Source organism: Sciurus vulgaris, assembly GCF_902686455.1.
Source record: "Sciurus vulgaris genome assembly, chromosome: 12".
NCBI lineage: Eukaryota > Metazoa > Chordata > Mammalia > Rodentia > Sciuridae > Sciurus > Sciurus vulgaris.
In genome coordinates this window covers 18,017,795-18,038,406 of record NC_136473.1, presented here as the reverse complement: position 1 = coordinate 18,038,406, position 20,612 = coordinate 18,017,795, and the positions used below count along the sequence as shown (strand labels likewise).

Here is a 20,612-nt window from a genome sequence, read left to right as displayed (position 1 = left end):
TTAACAGAGTTCTTAAATCACTTTTTTTATTTTTCTTTTTAAAAGAGGACTAGACCAAAAAAAGTCCTGAGAAGCTGAGCTTCCTCACAGAGATGATTTCATGAGGACTGAATGGACAGTACAGACCTTTTTTGAAACAAAATGAATGTGTGAGAACTGCTAGCCCAGTGAATTCTCTCACTGAAAACTTTTCTCATTTCATCCTTGGAAAATAAAACACACATTCAAGTTTTGTTTCTTCACAACATGCAACAACCAACCCAGATGCCCAGTGCCAGTCTCCTGGCCCTGTCCCGATTGTGTCTAGCCTCGCCCTTGGCACCTGGGCACATGCAGACCTGTATGCCCATGTTCCTCCTGTGTCCCCTGCAGGGAAGGACCTTCCACTCACCGGGGCTTGTGAGGGCGCCCAGGGCGCTGCTTGTGGTAGAGAGAGGGTTTGCGTTGGTGCTGGTGGCTGAGGTCTGGGCTGCGGCTGCTGCGGCAGCGAGCGTGGCCAGATTCTGTAACTGTAAAGCATTCATGCCTGTGGGGGAAACAGAAACGCACCATTAGAAACAGGCCTGACCTCCCCAGCTTTCAAATGAGACCGGGCTTTTAGGGTCATCAGGGCAGATGACAAGAGCACGTGCCTGTGGCACCAAGCTCACTAGAGATGCCTCAGTATCATGCACGGTCACCCCAGCTGGTGTCTTCTCAGAGGACACTCCTTCAGTTCTTTAGATACCATCCTCTACTGCTAGAGTCACGGTACTAAGAAAGGGCACCTGCGCTCCATCCAGGAACCTTCTCAGCAAAGTTACCTCACTGGGGTGCTGCCTGTCCTAACTCAGGACCTGCTTCCCACTCCCTTCTTTCCCTGCAGTAGAGATAACTAGAAAAGGCAAGAGAGAGCTCGGTGTTGACTGCCCACAGAAGGGCCTTGCGGACTGGCAACTTTAAGACATGGTTGTCAAGAAAGTGAGATCTGGGCAGGGACAGCTGAGTGGTGCTTTGGGTAAACTCTCATTCCCTAACTCGACAGGTGCATGGATAAGGTATTACAGAGGATGTCATACTTCATTGGTAAAATGCTCTTACCCTGAACTTAAACCAATATGGGTTCTAACCCTGGCTCTGCCACTTTTCCAGCTTTGTGATTCTGGGCAAATTACTTGATTTCTCCATTTCTTGGTGAGTGAGTGGATATACTATCCATACCTGAACTCAATGGGTTGCTGGGCAGATTAAATAAGATAGGTGCAAATTACTCTGGCACAACTGTAAATACCCAATAAACGTTAGCTGCTGCTGTTGTTATTGCCATTGAACCTTTCTCTCCAGATTTTAAATGTGAACTCTAAAAGGAGTCCTTAGTAGGAGCCCAGTATTTGATGATTAAAATGGCAGTGCTTTAATAGCTTTATTTGTAAAATGTATTTAAAAGGTATTTGTGTTTTAAAATTTTTTAAAAGACTTTTTAAAAACGTGCTATTTTTAACTACAGTGAATTGCTGACTAGTAAGAATTAAGAAAAAACAAGGAGATGAAAAATTTGTAAGCATGAGGGTGGAATCAGCTGAGACCTGGGGACAGTGACCTGAGGTTGGACTTGGGCCAGGTGTCCCTGCCACAGGCACTTCTTTTCTCCTCCCCCTTCAACTTCTCCATCCACAGGTTCCCTGAACAGTCAAACTATTTTCCATGATCGGTTTCACGGTAAGAGGGCATGCAGGCGAGAAGCAGGAAACAATGCTTTTCCCCTTATAGAGATTAGAATTCTATACAGAAAGATACTGGAATTAAGTAATTAGCTTAATTTTACCTTCTTCTCCGGCTTCAAATCCAGATACTTAATAAATGTCTCTTGAGCAAATTTAATCTGCTTTAGCAACAGTTGTCTGATAACTGCTTCCATATGTGTTGGGGAAGTTGCTAGGGGTGAGGGAATGTTCTAGCAACACACCTGAGCAAGCCCTAGCCACTGGCGTGGTGCCCTCAGAATGAGCATGATCAGGCACTTCTGTACTCCTCTGCCCTAGCCCCTTCCATCAGAGCGTGCGTCTACCCTGAAAATGATCCAGACATCTCTGCCGCAGAATGATACTCTTCTACGGGAGACATCAGATCTGTTGGCTTCGGATGAAAGCCAAACACCTATTTTTCAAAATCCACTTATTTGGTGGGGATGCATAGAAGTCAGGACACAAGTATTTGTGGAATCCTGTGAATTTCTGTAAGAAGAGTATAGACGTCCTGCCATCCTGCTCCAGGAAGCACACGCAACCAGGAACAAAGCTCTCTCTTGTGGCCTCTGGTCAAGGGTCAAATGGTGTCGTGTTTATGAGAAGCAAGGGTCTTCTTCAGTCTTACTTAGCAAAATGAAGTGGAGGAAGTATGGCAGCTGCCTGGCTTTGGAGCAGAAGCACCCAGGCCCAACTGAGGGCTCTGCCTCCCCAAAGCACCAGGAGTGCACCTCAGACCCAGGGTGATGAGGGCTGCCAGGTCATGACGGGGCTCTCAGCGAGGCACGTTTGAGTGGTCTGACTAGCCCTCTTGTGACTCATGTGCCCTCTAATGTTTTCATGAGGTGAACCAGATGACCAGACCACACCAGCACCAGAAGGCTGGGCATAAAAGAGGAGGGCTGGCACTGAAATAAAAACCTAAAATATGTATCTGGCAAAATGAATGCAAGGCTGAAGCATGACTCTAGGCTCAGGCCAGAGGGTCCTCCTCCAGGACCTCTGTGACCCTCCTGACCACAGTACTGTGACCACAGTACTGGAGCTAGAGGAGTCGTGAGGACAGCCTGCTAAGCCCACTCGTCGCGGTGAGACTCAGGTCCTTGGCCAAGCACAGCCAATGGTGGCAGAACCCCTGCGCCTGGGGTGGTGCTTCCTGCCACACAGCCCAGCTGCCTCTGAAGATGGCTCAGTTGCCCAGTGTGTCATCTGCAAACTCTCTTCTCCAGGGGTAACTCCTCTCACATCCTACTTTGACACGATTTATATTATTTCTTACCTTCACAATCAAATACCCAGTTCTCTGAGGACAAAGATCTTATCTTATTCATTTTTTTTTTTTTTTTTTTTTTGGAGCAGGGGTACTAGGGATTGAACTCAGGGGCACTTAGCCCCTGAGCCACATTCCCAGCCCTATTTTTTATTTTATTTAGAGACAGGGTCTCACTGAGTTGCTTAGCACCTTGCTTTTGCTGAGGCTGGCTCTGAGCTTGAGATCCTCCTGCCTCGGCCTCCAGAGCAGCTGGAGCGTGCGGCCCGCTTCCGGCTGCCTTATTCATTTTTGAGTTCGCCTCAGTGCACGTGTGCTCGCGTGCACACACACGCTGCTGAATACGTGGGAGCTGACAGGGGAATCTACGTAAGAGGGGCGAACAGGGCCACAGTGCAGAGCTCCAGTAAACAACTATACAAAGTGTTGTCAGTAGAGCAATGTTTTTAGTTTTGTGTGTATTAGTTCTTTAGTATTTACAGAAGCATCAAATATTGACTCATCCCTCCATCATTAACTACATTACCTTAAACATATTTATCGGAACCATGCTTATTCCTCATCTCACCCCACTGCAATTCACCGAGACTGCTGAAGCCTTAGGAATCCCACTGCCCTGACCCGAGGAATCCAGGGCTGAGGGTGTGTGTCCCCCTACTCATCCCGTCACACACAACACCCAAGAGCGTCCGTCTCTGGCATCCTCTTCAACCTTTTCTTGTCACTACCTAGAAAGGCTGGGTGGAGTGACTGAGCCTCTGGCGTGCCATTCTGAGGGGTGAAAGGGAAAGACATGGGTCACAGAAGCTGAGGCAAGAGTAGAAAGCAGAGGCCACTGTGATCCCCAGCGTCTGAGGGATTTTGGGGAAAAGGAAGAGGGGAAGTGTTAGAAAGAACTAGTAAGGCCGGAGGACTTCTGTCTGTCCACTGTTCACCCATGAGTCCATCTAACCATTTACTAAGTGGCCACCATGGACCAGACTCTTGTCCGACATGGAGGATGAAGTGGAAGCAGGACGGCCTGTGCCCAGGAAGGCTGCTGGACTTTGGAGCAGGGAGAGGCCAGTGGCTGGGGGAAATCCTGTCAGTTCATCAGTTTCTGTAGATAGGCCAGATTCAGAACCACGTTCTCACAGAGTATCATTTGAGGGTGATTCTAGAGGAGCACCGGCCAGTGAGGAGTGGGGGATTACTGCCTGTCCTTTCTATGCCATCCCATTTGGTCTCTGTGTGACAACCCATCGGGCTTTCCCGATTTCCCCAAACCCCATTCCCAAATAAGAGTTCAGTACCTGCCGACTTCCCTGATGGAGCCCCGTTCCCAGTGATGACCCCACATGTCTGCTTTTCTCAATGCAGGCCTGGCAGGGACATCCTGTTCTTCACACTCCCTGTTCCTAGGGCTTGGAATGCACAGAATTCTCTGATGACAATGGTGACACTGCCACTTAGCAGAGGTGGCTGTGGCTTTGGTTGAAGCATGCAGGCTCTAATGGCAGACGCCCTGGTTTAAATCAACCCAGCTCTGCCCACTGCTCCAGCCAGGAGCACCTGCAGCATATTGGTTCCACACCTTGGGCTCTCAGTGGTCAAGCGGGATCAAATGGAACCACCTCTTGAGGGTCACAAGTCCATGTCCAAGAACAATGCCCGGAGGTTGTTAAAGCAGCAGCCTCTTAGCTAGACTAGTGACTGCAATACTTCCTCAAATCATGAGGACAAAGGTCATGAGAATAAACAGGTTCCATGCATGCTCGGTGCTCTGTATGTGGTCCCTTACCTGATATCCATGACAATCCCACACTACTACTGCTGGACAGGCCACACACAGAGGAAAGTGAGGCCATTCTCCATTTTGCAAAGGCCACTCCCAAGGGAGCAGTCCTGGGTAAACAGGTCCCTGCTGACCTGGCCTCCCTGTCGTGTTCCTCCTGTCCTCTTAGTTCCCACCTGAGGCTCTTTTGCCTGTTCATCCTGTGTCTTGGCCTTCATTGACTTCACTCAACTTTGTACCTCAGAGACGTTTAGGAGGGACAGGAAGGAAAGGGGTGGCACTGTAACCCGCTTCCCACACATGCCCAGAGCGGCCTTGCCACTTGCGCTCAGCAGACGGAGCTGCCAGGTGAGGCATGTTAGCCCAGCAGAACCAAATGTGAGTCCTGGTGCGTGGGAACACCAGGCCTGGAAGACGGTGTTTCACAGTCCTGTTCTTCACTCAATTTATGGTGCCTGAAATTCAGGGACTGAATGAGATCTTCATTAATAGCTAAGAACTGAGTTAACCAGTAACCACTTTGTGACTGTGTACTGCATCTTGCTCTCTAAATCACTGAATTCTTTAATTTCTTAATGGGATTCGTTTCGCATCCATTACCAGGATCCCAGATGCCACAGACCACTGGTATCGTCTTCTCAAAATGGAGTCTGTTCATGCTGTCTCCCCACACATCTGGAGGCACACTGACGGATTCGGGTGGTCTGTGAACTGCCTGAAATTTTATGAAAAAGTGTGTGCACGTGTGTGCGTGTGCAAGAGAGAGCAAGAGAGAGCGAACAAGAGAGACAGATATTGTGTGCAAAATGTTTTGTGATAGACCATAAAAATAAAAAAAATAAGTCTGGACAACCTGAAAAAGATAAGTCCTAGCAGGAAGCCACTAAATGAGGATCGGGACAGTGACTATATGACATGAAGACTCAGAAAGTCACAGCTGAGGAGTGATGCACTGAGAACAGGGGAGGAGGAGGAAAGGAAACGGGCCCCTTCTCCCACTCAGAACAAAGACACGTACCCAACAGGGGCGGCCTGCCACGTCGGGGCTTCTCCAGTCCTCGCTGCATTTCGAGGCGCAGCTGAAGCTCAAGGAGGACCTGAGCGGAGCAGGGAAGCGCACAGAGCAGCACCTGGAGCGCTCTCTCCAGCCTGGACAGAGGCTGCTGGGTAACGGGGGCGCCTTCCCCTCTGCCCAGAGTTCTTGTGTCTGCCACGCAGCGGCCCTCTGCCTACTCTCCAGCCCGTCCCTCAAGGACATTCCTGAACCACCTCTGGTCTTCTAAATGCTACTGATGTCAGGGTAGTGATTCTGGGGCAAGGGGAAGGGGCCTGGGCATTCTGTGGGGCACAGTGCTTCCGAACCCTTCAGTGGCCACGGCATTTGTCTCTGGTGACTGACGTTTTTGCTTTTCCTGCCACAACTGTGTCCAGAGCCTGGGAGCCCTCACCTGGGAAGTGGACATCTCATCATCCACTCCTCCTTAAGGGGAAGTCACTGCCCCTGCTGTGGAAACCAGGTGGGCAGCTGCGTCGGGACAGGCTCCCAGAGTCTCATCCTCCATGGCCGCCCCAGACCCGCAGCCTGCTCCTGGGAGTGAGCTGCTTCCTCTTCTCTTGCCTTCTTCTTCCTCAGGGTCGTTAGCGGCTCCACAGGCCATCTCAGGGTGGGTTTCTGCATCTGCTCATTTTGGAATTCCTATTTCTGGTTCCTTTTCCTTTTTCCTTCTTCTTTCGGGTGTGTGAGTTCTCCTGTCCTTTCCCGTCTCAGCTCCTGTCACAGGCGCCTCCTCATTTTCCACCCCCCCAGTCACACTTTCTCTTACTCCTACATAATCACCATGAAAGGGCACCAGACGGAGAGGCGCCTGTCACCCTTCCGGAAGCTGGTTCTGGCTTGGCAAACAGCTAGCTTTTCTCAGGAGAAAAACTGACGACATTTAACTTCACGAAGCACTCCGCTCAGAGGGACACCCCTCAAACCAGGGGCAATAAGCAGGGTGACGAAGCATGCGTGACATTTTAAATTTTAGGAAATCTAAGAGTGAGCCACTATAATGATGGTAAAAGAAAAAAAAAAGTTGGGAATACAGGGATCAACTTTTCATTCATTACTTGGGGGAAAAAAAATCCTTCTCCAAAAGAAGAAATTATGTACAAAACAGATGCGCAATATGCCTACTTGAAACTTAAGATTTAAAAAAAATTATTTATAAGGAGAAGGGCATGAAATTTTAATTTAATGTTCACCTTAGGTAATTTTGTGTCTTATTGTTCATAGCAATTACCATAAATCTGCATATCAATAAGCGAGAACAGATGTCAGTTGTTACAAGTGCTTGCCAATCAGGTCTGTTAAAAAGTGACAGATGGGTGGTTATAGAACATTCTCATAAGGCCTATTAGCACATTCGCAGGAAGTGTCTGTGGTGCGGACTGCTGGAGACTCAGGAAGAACACAGGGTCTTTGTGGGCCCACCGTGCACGCTCCACCACGGTGGGAGCCGCTCCAACTGGAGCTTCCCAGGGCTCCCGTACATTGTGCAAATGTCTTCCCTCCTCTCCACTGTGACAGACACTCCAAGGCAGTCTTCTCCAGGAGAACTCAGATTGGTAAAAGGAGAGCCGTTTTGTTGTTTTAAGCAAATATTTGTACTCTGCAATTTTGTTACTTACAAATTTTAGACCTGATATTCTGAAAGGGAATTACCATCAGCTTTACTGAAAATCAGAATGAAAAGGAAGCAGTTTCCCCTGTCATGGACAGATACTTTCTCTTCACCCATAACTTCAAGTCTCTCTAATTTTTTAAAATAAGAATTCCTCATGCTCGGGCTGTGGCTGTGGCTCAGTGGTAGAGTGCCTGCCTCCGGGTGTCAGGCACTGGGTTTGATCCTCACACCACATTTAAAAAAAAAAAAAAAAAAAGAGATACGTGTCCATCTACAACTGAAAACATATTTTAAAAAAGATGAATTCCTCATTCTAAAAATAAATTTTGTTTCCCCTAGCAAAGAATGACCTACTCTTAGTAAATTGGAAATGTTTTCCAGAATGAAGGGGCACCATTTCCAGTTACTTTCTCTGAATCACTTTCTTTTTAACGGTTTTGGGGTTCTAGCTCGGGCTTGGACTCGTATTTGGTTTGTTAAATTGTTCCTGTAGTAAATCACTGCAGCATGTGTGTTTATGCCAATGTTACCTGAACTGGTTGTGACATGAGGTTCTGTATTTTGTAAGTTTGGAGGCCATAGACAGCTTAGGTTTTGGATTAGGCTGGAGTGGAACTGAAAATTAGGATCCATGCTTAGTAGCTATGTGATTTGGGGCAAGTTTATTATCCAAGGTTAAAGAGACCACCTATAAAATGTGGTGCCAATAACCCCTATGTCATAAAGTTGTGAGATATGAGTTATTTGAATCTATGTCATGCTACTTACAGGTGCTGTAGTCTCACATAACATTTTTATTTTTATTTTTTTTAAATTATAGATAGACACAATACCTTCATTTTATTCATTTACTTTTATGTGGTGCTGAGAATCAAACCCAAGGCCTCACACACACTAGGCAAGTGCTCTACCACTGAGCCCCAGCCCCCGTCCCCACATAACTTATTGAACCTTTTGATACTTCCAAGTTTGCAGTTGTAATTTAGCAATGAAGCAGTGGTTTGGTCCTTGGCACACTGTGAGAATAAACTGTGTAGTGATCACAAGGATCTCGGTTACCTGTAAACTTATTTTTCCATCAGTATGATTTTCTTAGATGTGACAGTTGTTATAACGAAATTTAAAGGTCAAAAAGATACTTTTCCTGTATTCCTTTTTCTTTCAAGGAAAATCCAGATTCTTAGTCCAAACTCAGTTCCCGAGTTTCCCAGACATCAGAAGTTCACTGAATGAATATTACCACTGATGAGTGAGAAATGGCCAAGTTTTTATTAGCAGTTTTAAGAGGGAAACTAAAATCAATCACCTTTGGGAGGACAGTAAGTATACATAAAAGGATTCCGCTGATAAAGATTTGATCCTAATCCATTTTCTGCTTTTAAATTCCGTATTTAGTAAAGATTCCCTTTTATAGAAATCATAAAACACATTTAAAGTTATTTTTAGTTTGAAAGGAAAATGGTTAAGATTTTTTTGGGAAAAAAGTATAGCTGATGTCTCATTAGATTTTACTGATGCAACTACTTAGTAACTTGTCATCTAAAATTTCTTTTTCTGTTTCTTTTTTTGGCTTTATTTTATTTTCTCCTCAAGCAGAAAATGCTTTACTCATATAAATGAGGGCTTTTAAGACTCTAACTATAAACCTCCATCTCCTGAAGGACAGGCCATTATGTGTTGAGAGCTATTCACAACAAAATATTATTGGTTTCCAAAATATTTCACTTTCTTTGGTGATAGTGTTCCAAGCTGGAGTACTTGAATTTTATATGTGGAGTTTTTTAATATGCCACTTTAATATATAAAAAATTACATATGAATTGTGTACATATTCATTCTTACTATGTCACAACATCAGTCACTTAATAAACACTTTAATATCAGATGGGGTTGGGATAAATGACCTCTCTGGCTCCCTTGATACTGTTATCATATGACTTCTGCTGTACCTGTTATCTACAATGTGCTCCAGAACATATTTTATAGTATACAAATTATCTCCAAATGCTCAACAACTTATCTGTGAAGATACTGAGTTTAATTTATATAATTTTTTTTTTTTTTGGTACTGAGGATTGAACTCAGCAACACTTGGCCACTGAACCACTTCCCCAGCCTTATTGTCTCCCTGAGTTGCTTAGTGTCTCACTTTTGCTGAGGCTGGCTTTGAACATCACGATCCTCCTGCCTCTGTTTCCCGAGCCGCTGGGATTATAAAGGTGTGCCACAGTGCTCGGCTATGTTTTGTTGTTGTTGTTGTTGTTTATATATGTCTAACACCACACTTTTTATTACTATTACTTTTTTTAGTTGTAGACACAGTATCTTTATTTACTTTTATGTGGTGCTGAGGCTCAAACCCAGTACCTCGCATGTGCAAGGCAAGTGCTCTACTGCTGAACTACAGCTCCAAACTTCTTAATTCAAAGACTAGGCATTGAACTTAAGCTCTATTAGGAATGCATCCAAAATACAAATTTATACCTGTCAACTTACAAATTTATTCATTCATCCTTTCAAAACTCACCTTGAGCACCTCTCACAGGAGTAAGAGCTGAGTCCATCAGCCACCAGGCCAGGCCCTCCTGGACTTCACGGTGTGGCTGGGGGCACCCAGAACAGGGAGCATATGCAGATATGAGGGAGGAAGAGAGGAACATGGGAAAGAGGGCACCCCTCCCACACCTGGGGGAGTGGCAAAGCTTCTTCTAGGAAGTAACCTCTATTACCAACCCATCACAGCCTCTTTTTATACTGGTGTATGTTAATGACAAGGACAAAAGTAGGCCCTACATTTGGGACAAGAGAGGAGTAACAGAGGCCATTTTTCATTTCTTTTCTTTTTTTTGGGGGGGGGGGGACCAGGGATTGAACTCAGAGGCACTCAGCCACTGAGCCACCTCCCCAGCCCTATTTTGTATTTTATTTAGAGACATGGTCTCACTGAGTTGCTTAGTGCCTTCCTTTTGCTGAGGCTGGCTTCGAACTCAAGATCCTCCTGCCTCAGCCTCCTGAGCCACTGGGATTACAGTTTTGTGCCACTGTGCCCAGCTGTCATTTTTCTTTATTGGAAAAAAGAAAGTTCTCTAAACCATAATGCTTCACATCCTTAGGAAGATGAGATGTGACTACCCATTTAAACAAGGGGTGATTTTTATAGAAATCGCTGAAGAAAAGACAAGGGTTTTGGCACCTAAATTTTGAATACTCTAAATATTCTAGAGGATGAGAGAAAATGGACAGTTCAGCCTTTGATTTCACAGCCTGTGCAGACTTAGCATGCTGAATTTAACAAATTGAAGATTCAAGAAATGGGTATTTTGGAAAGCCCAGAGCTTTTTAAATTAGCCATCTGCTCCATGGCACCTTCTGAGGTGACTCCCAGACTCCCCTTAGTTTTCCGATGAGCACGTGGATGGAGCATGTAGATGCTAATGTCCTGACCTGTGGTTGGCACAGCAGAGGTGCACACATCCTAATGACAAATGACAGGGCCCAGGGCCCTCCGTCTACCAGGGACGCCACCCTCTGCAGTAGCCTCAGGACTAAGTGACCTTCTCTGCATAATTCAGTTGCAGAAGTGGGAGAGCCTGAGGCTTCCTCTAAGGAAGCCCCTAATTTCGATCTAGGAGGGTCCACATAAAGAGAAACAAACCTCCCACCAGCAGAAAACGTGACAGATCTTAGCATTTATTTTAGGGTGTGCCTATGTTCTTTTCTTTTATAATAGAAAACATCCTGAAAATTGTGCCAATGTCTCTCCAGCTTTCTTCATAGAATTAAAATAATTGTCCCATGTGATTCTTAGCTCCAAGATAAGCTTCCCAAGCTATTTGTAAATACACAGCACTGATTTAACTGTTTTTCAAGATACTTTTTCCCCTAATAACCCAAAGCTGTATGATAGCAGACTAAATAGGTGATGCCAACAGATTTGAAGCCGGAGAAATCATTCAGCAGCGTTTTTATTGTAGGCCAATGTATACCACGAGACAATGAGTTACCATTAGCCTGTGGACCACCATCATGGCTGAGCTGAAGGTCACTGAACAAACCCGGGGAGAATGCACAGAGAACGTCTTTCCAGTTTCAAAGTGAAAACAAGAAAGAAGAAGAAGAAGAAAAAAAGAAAAAAAAAAAAAAAAAAAAAACCCAAGGATATGCATTTGAAAGAAAAAAAAAATGTGAGAAAAAGGAGTTTTCACGGTGACAGGTAAAGAAATCTGGCTTTTATTCTGTACTCTTAGGTTTCATTTCATTGATTCAGGGTGTCCTTGGTAAAAGCAAACTGTGCTTCACTCTAGTATGCCAAAAACCTGTTCTTTCATTTGTCTCTCCCCAACCCCCCACCCTTTTGGAATCAAACAAGCAAAAAGATTCCTGACGGTTCCTCCCAGCAGGTTAATGGGCACCTGTGTTCTGATTTCTTGTACACGCTGCCTGCTCTGGCCCCATGTAAAGGTAGGGTATCAGCATGGACAGTGGCACAGTAGGAGTGACCTTTCACTAATCACTGCGCCTCAGCAACTACTGGCACAGCTCATTATGAAAAGGAATCCTTCAATGAGCTGCCTTTCAAATGCAGCCACACTTTGATTTTCTTGAGAACAAAGATTATACTTTTACATAAAAGCTTCTGATGCACAATTCTGTCAACTGGGGTACTAAAGTAAAAAAAAAAAAAAAACCAAAAAAAAAAAAAAAACCCTGTTAATTGTCTGTCATTATCAAGGGACTACAAACTGTATCAAATATAGGCCTGCAATCTTGGCTTTTATTATGGAGGTCAGAACATTTTTATTGACTGCCTATTATTAAAATTTTAGAGGTATGTCAATCATTTTGGCTGCACTGGATATAGAAATTTGCTGGAAATTCTCCGGTAATCAATCCCATTAAAAAAAAAAAAAAAAAAAAAGAAGCCACAAATGACTATATAGCATACTATGGAGGAATGCTCAGCCCCCTCACCTGGTAACTGTTAGAGGCACTGAAGGGTGGGTGGGAAATGCAGAACTACTTAAGAGCAGCTGGTTTCAATCCAAACACCTAAGAAAGCTAATAGGCCTGGTAATTACTCTTTGTTCTTTTCCCCTGCTTCTGTTCTCTGTCCCTCTGAACCAACCCAGTATCCAGACAACTGCACCATCAAAAGGAAAAGCGGGCTTCAGGACTTACCAGCCATTTGCTGAATGCCACTGAATGCACCCAGGTTGCTGGAAGAGGTGGCCTGCTGCAGAAGCTGCGAATGAACACACACGTGTCAAGTCAGACACTGCAGAGATGAGAACAAAGTGACTTCCTCATTCAACTGCCGCAAACTCAGCTTCCTTTACATTTATGTGGTCGGTTGCCACCGCCTGTTGAAGGACTCAAGGTCCCCAGAGCTGGGACTGTAAATCCATATTAATGTCTAATCTCTATTAAGAAACCCAGACACTTGGGGAAACTCACTAACGCTGCTGCCTTAAAACAATTAATCAATTTACTCTTTTTCACAACCAGGTGTTAAATCCATTGAAACCAACACAGCGTGACTAATTATATCTCTCTGTAGCCTGGTAGTTACCATAACTCATCTCTGTCAATCAAGGTCCATTTCTTCTTCTTTTATTTTTCTTCTCAGTTCAGGTTTCTTTATCCCTCATCAGAAGCACATGGATTTCCCAACTCTTAGGTCAGCATGAAGCTCATCATAACTACAGACACAGTATGCGTCACAGCCTTGCACTTACAGCCATAGCTGTATGGCCCAGAAAATGGTCAGCCGTTTTTCAGATGGTCTTCACTGGCAGAGAAAACATTATTTGTCACAACCTGGAATTAGCTGGCTCTATGTACATTGAAGCTATGCATCATACACCAGAATATTTTAAAAAAGACTTTAATATGCCTGTGAAAAAGTCTGTGGTTTTCCCCTGGAGCTTTTGAAAACTCATTTTTCCTGCCATGTAGAATCAGTGAATGTCACAGGTTAAGGCGAGGCTCCCCTTCAGGTCCAATTTGGTTGAGCTGTAGGTAGTTTAGGTGCTACACTAAGGGGGAACATAGTTACCTCCCATGTTCCAACGTACATGCATACCAACAGATGAAGATTTACCAAATCACCACCAGGATATGGTTATGGCACTACGTGCTTAGGAGGAACAAGATGAATTCCAAGGTGAATTAGAAACAGCTTTCAGAACTTACTTGGAGCTGTGTGAAACATAACGTAGAACACAGATGTTCCTATGGGGACGTAAAGGTTTCTTCAGTTTAATAAGAAAAATTCTATGGTTGGGTGAGACTCAAAACTGACCCTGTATCAAGTGATGTTAAAACACCAAGCTGGGTGTTTTTAAACATTACATGTTTTAAAAAAATTAAAGTTGTAAAATTAAATTAGCTTTGACGGTATTAGCTTTCAGGAATTAATAACATCTGTTGAGGTAAGTGGAAATACCTGGAGTGTCATGAAACCATCACCAAGGATGATTTCCACAGATAAGCAATCTCTGGTGAGCTAGGGTCAGAATTAGGGCTCCCCATGGAGGTAGGTGATGCCTTAAAGGCCAAGCCTTTTAGAGGACAGGACATTCAAGTGGAGGGGATATGGATAAGAAAGAATCTGTGACTATCATGAGAGAAAGCATACTACAAGTTTATATAGTACATCTTAATAAATGATGCTGAAATGAATTCTTTCTCAGATATGCAAATAAGTTGCAGATGTGATCACAGAAACACATATGAGCGATTTCTGTGAGCTGTGGAGTGCAGGAGACACATGGGAATCCTGGGGGCGGGCACTTGCCTCACCTCTTGGTTCTCAGAAATGGTGGAGCAGGAAGCTGGATGCTCACGCACTATGAAAAGGTAGGCAAGCCATCAGTCTTGGACACGAATTCTGGTACATACAATTAAACTGATGGACTGTGAACATTTCAACAGCACAAGTTTGTGAAAATATAAATTGTTAAGTAGAGCATATGTAGATTTTAGCGAGATGTCTGACAATATCTCTCACAGTATCTTCAAGGATAAGATGGAGAAATGGCCAGAAGGTGATGGTAAACTTAGTCAATGCTTTTGTTAACAACCCAGACGAAGACAGGAAGAACATGTGTCTCATCCATTAACCAACAGCTGTTCCACAGCAGACTCCTCTGGGCACTGGGGGTAGATTCGGAGCCTCCCTTATCTCTAAAACAAATAGGACACTCTCCCTTTTCAAGGTAAGGGGGGGGGGGCTGTCTTAAAAAACAGTGCAGCTCCTGCTACAAAGTAAAGCTAATGGATGATCCAATCCTGAGAGGGATAGTTAAAATGTAAGATGACAGAATTAGGACACATTGTGTGTATGTACTTGCATGTTCGTGTTCTTTCTCTGAGGCTGGAATAAAAGGTCCAGACTCACAATATGAAATTTTATTAATAAATGTGAAGTCCAACATTTAGGCTTCAAGGAAGAAAAATGGAGAGAGAAGCACAGTTTAGCAGCTAGAGTAAAAATATAATTTAGGCGTATTCAATGCCTTCCAGCCCACAATGGACATGGTTACTACAAATGCCACTCTCAGGCTACAGGAAGATGTTTTAAATTCATACTAGGGGTCATTACTCTGTCCCATTTAGCTCTTACTAGGGGAAGTAGCTTAAATTCGGGCCATTGTATTTCAGGAGACAATGACTAAGTGAAATGGTAACAGGAAACACAAGAAAGTGAAAGTTAGAAAGCAGGGACACTCAGGTATGGCCAAGAGAATTAGGTCTGTGTGGTCTGCAATGGGCCTTGTTTTCTCTGGTTTCACGTGGAGGAAGTAGGAAACATTTGATGTCCTCAAGGTTGTCCAATGGGAAGGCTTGGAACTGCAGATCAAAGCCCCAGGAGATCTCAGCAGAGGTCCTGACGGGGTAGGTACCCACCAGCCAGCTAGTGAGGTGTCAGCATTCTTAGCTCACAGGCCATCAAGCCTGCTGTGTCTTCTTGGTTTTAGGATGCCTTGACATACTGGGTAGAAATCTAGCCCAGGGGACTTTGCCCAGCCTATGTTGGGCGAGGCCTCAACTGGTCACGTGCTTATGCTAACAAATTTAAGTTGGGAAGATACTCTGCATACGTGGTGGTTTCAACAATTCTCAAGACTCAAAATGTATGGAAAATGAATTCTTGAACATACCCAGGGGCCAAGGTTTTGTGAATTGCAGGGAGTATTCTTCTGGGTGGGGACCACACGGGAAGTGACCCTGTTCAGTACTTACCGCCAGGTACTGTGGGGTAAGTCCGCCCAGCCCTGTCAGGTTCCCCCAGGTGGCAGTGTTGAGCTGCTGCATCTGCTGTGCCAGTTGCTGTTGGAGACGCCTTTGCTCTTTGTCCTTCTGAGTATCAGCAAACTTCACCACGATCGGTGAAGAGCAGCCCTGTGGTCAGACACATTGGAAAGTGAAGAGGAAGTTACAGATGGGTCGCATCCTCTCATGGCACTCAGTCAGCACTGGGTCTATCTCTCTTAACTTAGAGCACATGGAATGGTCTGAGATGGTTTTAAATGGTTTGATATTCCTTCTTCTTCTCTGAACCGTTCTATAAACAGAACACTTCAGATCCTGTCCTGGCTTTCTTTGGGGGATCTGATTGGTAAAGTCATCCTGCTTTCCTGCTCTGATCCTTACATTGCCTCTCCTTCTCTCCTCCTGCATCTTCCTTCAGCCTTCCAGGACCTCCTTTGAAACATAAGACCTGATCTTTAACTAAACCTCATGGCTGGCTGTCTTAAAGACAGCCTTGCCTCTATGTGTCTGCCCGTCTCCACATGAACAAAGGACAAGGGGGCAACATGGGAATAAAAATGTCTCTCATTCTTTTTTTTTTTTTTTTTTTTTAAAACTCCTTCCAATTTTTAGTTTCACATGTTTGAACACTGGATATGTAGGAATAACATTAATCCAACAATGACAGAGAAATGGGTTTCATTTTAGGAACATGGATAAAGGAAGGAGATATTAAAAAAGTATAGGCACTGACCAAAATAACTGTTCCTATGTTTTCAGAAAGGTCTCTCTTCTTCCTCCCATGTCAAATCTACTCTATCCAAAATCTCCAGAGTTGGTGCAAATCAAAAGAACCAGAAGCACATTCTAGTCAAAGGAGAGAGATCTTAAGTGGCAGGAGGAGGATTCTGGGTGGCTTCTTTCCCTGACGAACCTCACATTTTTTAGCAGCTTTTTCAGTTTTAATGTCCTTGAAAAAGCAGAGAGTGGGGGTAGAGAAGTGACCAAAGACCCTACTCGAGGATGAGGCGTTTCTGAGGTGGACACGTTCTTTGGAGGAGTAACAGCCTAGTACCTCGAGCACGGTGCTCCTTTCCATAGCACCTTTGAAACTGCTGCCACTTGTTAAAACTGCAGCAGAAATGTGCCTCCTACCTCCCAGCTACTTCTCTCTCTCGGTGCGGCCTGTCTGCACACTCCATCACTGTTCAAGCTGTTACATTTTGCTGAGGTAAAAAGAAGTAATTCCACTCAAGGGATTAAATGAAAACTTGTATTGAAACTCAGCATGATGATAGACCCCTCTCTCTCCTCTTAGAAATGTGATATTCTGTTTAAATAAGCTTTCCCTTCCCTTTGGGTTATTTTTCTTTCTTCTAGAAAACAGGCTTGCATCCCCTCTGCCCCATCACCTTGGATAGTTATTGGGGATGTAGCTGCCAATACATGAGGCCATCGTGTCTGTTATTGGAGGGAAAAAGTGAGACAAGTGAGATGAGCGTTTCAGTCAACTTCCAGCTTAGAAGGCTTCAGCTCTGGTAGGCAGAGTCATGGTACAGAACGTTAAATGTCAGAAAATTGCTTAAAAAATAACATTTCCATCATTAAAAAAATTGTACTTGATTTTTTAAATCGGCTACATATTTCAGCATTTGGTCATTTTATTTATTTATTTCTGGTGCTGGGGATGGAACCCAGGGTCTCCCACAGGCCAGGCAGGCCTCAACCACTGAGCCACCTCCCCAACACTTCGTCACTTTACAGAGAGTAAAATATTCTGAAAACGGAAATTAGAGAAGATTTTGTATGGAAAAAGAGGTATTACTGTTGTATCAGATGTGTCCCTAACAAATGACAGTATCTCCTCCTGATGGTACATTTATTGTTTTCTTTTCTTCCTTAAAACACTAAAAAAGTGATATAACTGCAGAAAATTAGACCAATGATTATGGTTTTTAAAATGGCTCATTTAAATCATGAAAGAGAAAACAGGGGGGATAGAGTTCAGGGAGGTGGAGAGATAGAAGTACAATATGAAAGTGTTTAAAAGACTTTATTCTTTTAATATTCACATCATTTTTAAACTGAATAATACATCTTGGTTAAAGATGTATGCCAGAGTCCTGAAAATAATGTAATTAGTTAAAAAGCCAAACAATCAACTTCGGTTGTATCTTTATAACGTAACTGTATAGCACATAATCTTCTACTTAAATGTCAATTTTTTAAAAAACTAAAGTGTCTGGGGGCTCTTTTAAATATTGATGTCCAATTTTAAAAACAATAGAGCTATTAATGATAAAGGATTTCTTAAAAATAAATATGCCCCAGCCCCTCTGACGGATCTTTCCAGTATGCAAGCATTAGTGCTCCTCGGTTCTGGTTCATGCCCAGTGCTGGCTTATGATCTGGAGGAACACGGCAGACCCAAACCCCATCAGTAGTCTCTGTATCATCATTCGGGGACTCGAGTGAAGGGATGGGCTGGCAATGTTTCTAATAGAGGTGGAAGGACTTAGGTTAAAAAATTAACTAAGGGAGACCAAATTGGGTGTAAATCCCTAAATTACAGGAAACAAAAATAATTAAGAATGAAACACTTGTACGAAAGATCAATTCAGGGAATTTTTTTTTTTTTCCCCTAACAGCACTTTCACTTTACTCTCCAAGTCGAAAAATAGCTGGAAATCCACAATAATGGAGCAGCCTACGAGAAAAGAGGGAACCAAAACATTATCACATATGTGACTGCAATGTTGTACAAGACTGGATTCCTAGATATTTCAAATCCTGCTAATCATTTCCTATTGTGGCCGATTTTCACCTGAGCTTGACTTCAGGTGGGGGGAGGGAGTGTCTTAAAAATGCATTGCACTGAAAGGAAAACACATCGATTATATAGGATGTTAGGAATATCAAAGTCAAAATGAATGTTCAAAAGACAGTAGGTTTTGCAATGCTGATATCACAACTCAGAAAAGTACAGTCAACACTTAATGACAATGCCATGCACACTCCTTCCCCCTTGCCACCCGCTTGTTGATTCACTACAAAAAAAGTTGCCCACAAAACAAGACGCATAATGATCACTTAGCTCCCAGCATGCTTTGGGAGGTGCAGCATTGCAAAAAACAAACAAAAACAAACGAACAAAAAAAATAAATAAATAAAGCCCCAACAAAATGGGAGCACAAAAGCAGCTCAAACAATTTAATATTTTTTTGCACATTAAATAAAATTGAAAATATCTTTTTTTTTTTCAAAAAATGAAAAACATAGCTTCAGATAATACCACAAGGCCACCACCTCCAGAGATCACCCACACACAAAGATACAGTGTACAGAACACAGCAGAACATGCACTCCCAAATGATTCTATCAGACAGTACAGAATAAGTAACGGCATATCACTCTTGGAATGCTTTTGTGCAAAATTTAGAAAGGCCATGACCCAAATCACAGACTAAAATACATTAGGTGTACATCCACACCAGTGTGTTTATCTTTCCCGAAAGTCACTCTTATCTCATTAGGAGATCACATTTGAGCCTTCTCAAAGGTTTCTTTACTATCGCTCATCTTTAAGTAAGGAGACAAATCTAATTTTTCTGGGGACTCTCAAAAATTAGCGTTATGCTGTCAAGTGGGAGAAGCATTAACTTTCTCCACCATTCTTAACATGCAAAACCACAATTTTATCTGACTAAATTAAAGGTAAGCTGACCCTGCATTGAAAAGAGAACCTTTTGACTTAGTACAGGGCGAGCAGCAATGTGGACAGGGGCTGTAGCCCTTTGATCCACACCAACCCTGGGGAAGGGATGCATCTGATCTTTTAGGCCCAGAAGGACACTTTGCTTAAAGTGCCCGGTGACTACATCGCAGGACCTGGGCCGCTCCAAACAAGGCTCAAAAGATAACTGTAGAGAAAGTGGAAGGTTTTTACTAAATGCATTTCAAGTCATTATGGGGAAAATGCGGAGAGAGGAGGAAGAGAGAGCAGAGAGGAGAGAGGGGTGGAGAGGGAGAGAGAGGGAGGGAGGGAGAAGAGAGGCAGGATGAATATGAATGGATAAAAAGCGAGATGGTGAAAGTTTAAATCTGTGATTGTCATGTGAACAATCCACACAGGAGAGAATTGCTTTACCATTCCCCATCATTTGCACAAAGAAAACAAAGAAAGGGCAGATGATACAGTACCTCCATGGTCTGAGACTGATGCATGGCTTTGATTGCATTCTGTGCCATTGCCCTTGTAGAAAATGTGACAAACGCACAGCCTGTGGGAAACAAGGGGACAGGGAGCAGGAAAGACAAAAAACAACAAGACAAAAGGGTTGGACGCTTGTTAAACCAACACAGTCTACGAGAACTGCCACAAGACGACACTGTTCTCAGTAGTACATGAAAATAAACAACTTCTCGCTTTGGCTTTATCTTATTTTGCTTTTTATTCTCAGTGCTGACTTGCTAATCTGACCAAAGCAGAAAGATTTATTTAGTAGTTTATCTTTTAAATGGCAACTAGGGGAGGAAGTTGGGTACTTTTTTTTTTTTTTTTACTTTTAGCCACAGGGTTTGAAATTAGCAAGACCTATTTTGCATTGGCCAAAATAAAAAGTTGCTATTTTCCATTTTCTCCTTGGCTAATAATCTTGACACTAAGGGCATCCATGTATCAGGGCTTTGTATTTCAAATTTTGTTGTTAATTTTCAAGAAGTAAATAAGAAAATGCTCACAGCAAGGGCAAACTTGCAAATTTTAAGAGTTCTAAATGTCAGCAAATAAATATATCTAATTTCTTCTGGCCAGTTAAAAAAATTGATACATAAAAATATAAGTTGATGCTGTTCTAATATAGATGAATATGCCAAATCCATTACAGATGACTTATTATTAACAAAAACCAATGCTCTATTAC

General features: G+C 43.4%; 1 protein-coding gene and 1 long non-coding RNA gene across 27 annotated transcripts in view; one reads left to right on the top strand and one right to left on the bottom strand.

Annotated features, from left to right (window-relative positions):
• Positions 1-20,612, bottom strand: part of CELF2 (CUGBP Elav-like family member 2) — a 495,873-nt gene that overhangs the window by 46,461 nt on the left and 428,800 nt on the right. For all 26 annotated transcript variants that reach the window (XM_079106234.1, XM_079106222.1, XM_079106224.1 and 23 more), the window contains 4 exons: positions 19,891-19,970; positions 15,682-15,840; positions 12,616-12,679; positions 392-526 (listed from right to left, as the gene is read on the bottom strand). In XM_079106234.1, coding sequence (XP_078962360.1) covers positions 392-526; positions 12,616-12,679; positions 15,682-15,840; positions 19,891-19,970 — 438 coding nt within the window. The remainder of the gene's footprint in view (positions 1-391; positions 527-12,615; positions 12,680-15,681; positions 15,841-19,890; positions 19,971-20,612) is intronic.
• Positions 5,913-12,358, top strand: LOC306641253. The gene is made up of 2 exons (XR_013758099.1): positions 5,913-7,378; positions 11,412-12,358. It is a non-coding gene; the product is annotated as an uncharacterized lncRNA (long non-coding RNA).